General features: G+C 46.5%; 1 protein-coding gene across 1 annotated transcript; it reads left to right on the plus strand. All coding sequences in view use genetic code 11, as the record gives it.

The window, feature by feature from the left end:
* Positions 1-293: 293 nt before the first annotated feature.
* EGR_05406 (hypothetical protein) lies at positions 294-884 on the plus strand (the record flags this gene model as incomplete). The annotated part of the gene is made up of 1 exon (XM_024494655.1): positions 294-884. The coding sequence occupies one exon, from the start codon at positions 294-296 to the stop codon at positions 882-884; it is 591 nt and encodes a 196-aa protein (XP_024350982.1).
* Positions 885-5712: the final 4828 nt, after the last annotated feature.

A 5712-nucleotide genomic window follows, 5' to 3' on the forward strand; every position in this document is an offset into this window, starting at 1 on the left:
GGCCAAAAAAAGGTTTCAGTTTTCGCAATAAAGGATCTCCCCGGCCGGATTCCAGGCCAGTTCAAGGTTAGATGACGTCGCAGTGGGAGCGAGTGGGAGGAGAGTAGGCCAGGGAAGGGCACGGCGGATGCGCAAAAGTCATCCTCCTAAACACGTTCTGCCTAGAGCCCTTCCTATACTACTTAAACGAGAAAAAGGAGCCTAAGCTATCTTCACTGTGGCCCAGTGCTCTATCGTTTCCCTACATGATGTTCGGGGATTTAAGTATACACATCTCACGGTTTGTGCTGTTAATGCAGACCACTACAACGACAGCAGTTGTTAACGATCAGGTTCAATTCCAGGTCTCGCCGTATATACTGATATGTATCAGTAATAAGAATAGGCACAATAGCCTTATCCCATGCGAACTGGATCAAAAGATTAAGAATATGGAGGGCACTACCAACGGCGGCTGGAAGATAGCAAATGGTGACCTCTTACAATGGCCAGTGGTGAAAACAATGGGGCTAGAAGGAACGTACACTTCTAAGAAGCATATTCCTAATCCACCCTTCCGCTACTATTATGCTAACACTATGGCGCTTGATCCAAATATCAATCACTACCTCCCACACGACACTGACGAAAGATCATATTTGGAGCCATTCACAAACTTCGCACCTCCAGCTCAAGATGATGTTTTCCTTGCCCTAACGATGCCGGATGTCGGTGCCCTCGGAGAATCCTCTAATAAGACCAATGTCTACGGCAAATGCCTCATAGAACTGTCGTTGGGCGTTACGTTCATGACTAAGCCTGTCGGTCACGAACACCTGGAGAAGGCTATACCTCTAATTAAAGCAGATCTGTCTTCAATTAACCAATATTCATACTCGTGTTAATGCATATTGATGTTTTCACTAAAAATACCTTCTTTATGCTATGGGGTCGGAAGAGGGGAAAAAGTCCTAGAAGTAAACCACCTCTCTAAACCCATACGCGCGGTACTCACCTCTCTGAACATTTAGGTTTTCACCTCTTCCGCTTCCGGGGGGGTGGGGTGCGTGCGTCACCGTCAGCGCTGGTGCGTGCGTGTGCTCTACGCTGATTGGTTCCGACGGCCGGCCGTCGCGACTGTATGCCGGGCAATTTTGTCAGTTCCTTTGTCAGCTTACGTGATGCTGTTTGTAGGGGAAGGAGCAGCGAGTGCACAAGTGACACTCGTTTGTGTGAATATGACTGTGTTTAGTGCTCTTCGTGTGACGGATCGAACCGTATGCATGTGTTGTTATCAGCAGAAGAAGGAGAAGAAGAAGTTTCTTGGCATGCGCGTTGATTGATGAGTTGCGGCGAGAGAGATTGGTTCGGTTTTAATCCCGTTCACATTTTCTTTTATACGCTGGCAAGCATTAGGGTGTGTTTGTTTGTTTATTTATTCATTTACACACTTTTGGCCAGTACGGTTGTCTGGCTACTTGGCTAGTAAGGGTTTAGGTGGACATACGGGCGGCCAGGCAGGCATGCAGTGGTTGGGAAATGTGCTTCGTTATGGTTCTTTATTGACCTACAGGCCTGGCTGTTCATCTCTCCGTCTACCGACCCACCCACCCACCCGTCCGTCTCTCGGTCTCCTTGTCTAACGCACGACCTCCCTAGCCCTTCTCCGCGTCTCTGTTTCACTCCAACTGCGGCGTGAGCTGTGACCCTGGAATGTATGCGCCGTCCTGCCTCAATCTTCTCCGGGCTGCCCCATGAGCCACAACCACTGCCCTCATCCGCATCCTACACAGACACTGTGAGTCGGCTGTACATAGGTTGATGACATTAAAGCACTCTGCTTCTCGTTATCCAAGTCCGCCTCTCTGTTGTTGTTGGGTTATTGGGGTTGGGAAGGCGGGCTAATGCAACAGTCTCGCGTCAACTTATTGGCAGTCTACGTCAGTAAGTGACACTCATGTCACATTCTTCACCCTGAGCCTCAGTACTGTGGTACCTAGCAACGCGTCCGACGATGGTGCGGCCCTTGTAGCGCTACCTCATCTAGGCGATCACAGGCGCGTCCCCTAAAATAGGGGCGGCTTCGCTTCCCCCTGCCACCAATGCAGGGCTACGAGGCTACTCTGTAGACGAAAGAAGACATTATGCTCGGGCGGCACATGTATTGATGCATACATGGATGGATGGATGAATGGATGGGTGGGTGGGTGTAGAAGCACAGAGGGAGGAATGGCAAAGCAGCACTGTGTTATGCCAAAGTCGCGTACAACATCAAATTCCTGCAAGTCACTGGAAAAACATGTCCATGGCCATGTCCACTCAGCAAAGTTTCTCACCGACGAAGACCCAAGGCGGCCGCCTCTCTTCTGAAACTGAGTTATACCGACACCGCGTCACAGTTGGGTGCGCTGACTGGCTTCATTCGTGCTCTTTTCAGCACCATCCGCAGTAAATGGACGGGGCGCCTCTGACAGAGTCCCTGTCTGCATCACGCCACAAGTCTAAAATCTAATGGCATGATCGTACTAATAAAAATGGCCTCACTGGATGGTTAAGAGCTAAAACATGATCTTGCTACAATAATATCATGCCCGCTAGTGACAGTTTTGACCCTTTCTGCCATATCCATCTGGTCCCCTTGCTTGACAAGTTCATCCCTTTCACTGTGGGTTCGCCAGCAGATGACAAGAACCTCTCGTACACAGAAGGCATGTTGGCACCATACTTCGAGAATTTCTTTAATGGTTCCTAATGGGCTCGCCCAAAAATATGGTTCTCACTGCAGCATCAGCTCTTTTTGCCAGTTCCGGTCTGCCAGAGAAGACATCTACTTCGTCATGTCTGTCCCTCATTTCGTGCAGCACTGCGCCGTAAAAATCGTGCTGTATCAAATCCTCTTAATATTGTGCCACCAATTGGTATATCACCTTCATTGTTTTTAACCAAGGCAGGGACCGATGATAATCCATTTTCACTATGAACTCCCTCATTAAAAGACAATATCTGAAACGTCAAAATGTTTTGATAGTGGTGAACAATCCGGAGTAGGTTCCACATTAATGTAGCATTGCTTTGTTACTTTTGGAACTTGAGTGGTGACGATGTATTTTCTGCCATCTTTGTCCACATAAAAAGTGCACCGCTCAAGGCTGCACCAGTATAAATGGTAAAGCAAGTATTCATAATTTAATATGGCTAAAATGCATTATCGTGTTCTTTCTTACAACCCAAATTCTTCTTTGTCTGCTTTTTCACCAGTGTACGCAGAAGGCTTGTGATCTCGTCAGTAGAGCCTGCCAAGCAGGTAACGACGGAGCTCTGTCTGATTAACTGGAGTTAGTCAGCTCCTCCTTACCCTTCAAAAATTGCCACCCTGTCCGACAAGGCAGTTTTTGGGTTTTGGGGTTTCGAATAAAATCTACGTCTTGTTAGCTGCCCACCCCAACTTTAAGATTGACATTTACCCACAAACATTCCTTACAAAGTCAGTGTTATCCTAGTATATTGTGCAATGCTTTAGAAATAATCCGATTTGTGCCGTTCGCGTAAAGCATTGGAAATTCAACGCTGCATTACAGAGTCCAAAAAGAACTGCCTGGAATCCATTAAGCCCGTTTAACAATGCACAAGCTGTCTTCTCTCTGTCTGTTGTTGTCACTTCTAATTGCCAGAATTCAAGTCCAAATCTAACGTGGAGAATCACTATGACAAGTCGAGAGCCTGACAAATCGTTTACGTAGAGTAGTAGGGAGACAATACACTTTGGTACTGCGTTCTGCTTTTCGCAGTCTATACACAGTCACGGACTTGCATCCTTCTTCACCACTGCATTTGGTGTTGCTCACGGTGACTTTGAAGGATATGTAACCTCGTCTCTGAGCATTTCTCCGCCACGAAGGTTCACTTCCAGCAGAAGAGGTGGTATGCGTCTGTGTCACTTTTAGATCGGTCAGGAGTCGACAGCTTCTATCGTATTATTTCAAATCCATGTTATACCCAGCCTAACGCCTTGCTATGAGAATGTACTCGCATATTTAACCGTTGGTTTCCAAGGTTCTCTCATCTTGTTGACTGTAAGATGACTAAGCCGAGTGCAGAGGCCATCTAGGCTGATTATAGATATACCTGCAGCTTCGAATGAGGCGATACAAATATTGTCGAAGTCTGCCCTTGGTAGGGAAAGGATTGTCGAGGCTTCAGTTTCTTGGTGAGTGGGAAAGACGTCTCTCGCAATATTCCAAACCGCTTTGGTGCTGCCTAGGAAATCGTCTCCAAGACTTATTTCTTGAGGCAATTCTACAGATGTGAGGTATTTAACTACCCAATTTATCTAGCCTATGATGTTATAACACTGTCACTCTTCTTGGATGGATGGCTGAATAGCTGTCCGTTTTTAGTTAAGTTTCACTGGCGAGATACTGGTTTAATGTAAATAGCAGTGCTGGTTTCTCCAAATCCTAATGACTAGGCCCATGATTTGTCCCCACCTTCCCTGCTGCTTTCAATCACTCTCCATCCCCTTCACGTCCTTCTTCACTCTCTACTTTTACGTCTCTTGGCGATTGTTTGAAATTGCAAGACTACTCGTTCCCGTCACATTTGTTCCTTCTTCTTCCTGCCATTTAGCGTTCGTATCCCTCTGGATGTGAAGGGGATGGATTACAGAGTGGTTTGACATAGCCAAGGTCTTGACGAGGATAAAGAAGACGAAAATTGCCCAATCAAAATACTAGTGACCTAATAAACCAACTAACCAATAATCCATTTAATTACTAAACGAGTTCCTACCTGGCCTGGAGTGTAGCTGGATATTTGGTCGACTGGAAGAGTTAGGAGGGGGAGAAGAGATGAATACACGTGCATATGCGCTTACTCGTAAAATGCTAACCTACGCACAATGAACTTTGACCTACGTGTAACAACTAATGGACATGGTATGAGTTCTTACCCATTTCTGTGGTGGGCCATGTAGCCTGACAGTCTAAGTGGCAAAATATGAATCTGAACAATGGGGCAAGCAAATAGAGGGGAGGAGCTCGATGGACAATCAACCAGAGTTACACACACATAACGATTAGCGTGAAGGTGCGCACACTTACCAGATTCCGTGTTTGCGTAAGCCAGAATGGAATGAATCCCGCATCTAATGGTGCAACAACCGCAAACGTGAACCACGTGGCCAGTCAGTGTAGCGAAAGTAAATATAAATGGATTAACGGCATTCGTAGACTACAAATGTAAGGTTTGGAAAGGAGAAGCACCGGTGGCACAGAGACCATTGCACCACGTACCAAAAGACCCTTCGGTTTGAGGAGACGCAAGGTCGTGCAAAACCTGCTACTGCTGCAGCTTCACTCTTGTCCAGGTGCAACTCGCCATCCATGATGACAGCACGAAAAGGAAAGCAACCATGCAAAAGTTTGCGGCTCTTCTTAAACGGCAAGTCAAATGTTCTAATGGAATTACAGCCTTTTAGTTGTAGAGATCCATTAACGTCAATTCATTTAAAGTAAGCCAACAGGAGGACCTGCAGTGAGCACAGCACTCACCACCCATTTAGGCGACACTGAGTTGGTTGGACCACTTTCTATACGCATCCTAATATGTGGATTTCTTCATCACAGGACAGAGACAGAGAGAGGCACAGAGTTGGCACCACCAATTCGCCTTTATTGAGCCCTACACTAATAACAAAACATTGACATAAAACAATGGTAATCGTTATTGCCAATG

The sequence above is a fragment of the Echinococcus granulosus genome, assembly GCF_000524195.1.
Source record: "Echinococcus granulosus chromosome Unknown EG_S00039, whole genome shotgun sequence".
Taxonomy (NCBI): domain Eukaryota; kingdom Metazoa; phylum Platyhelminthes; class Cestoda; order Cyclophyllidea; family Taeniidae; genus Echinococcus; species Echinococcus granulosus.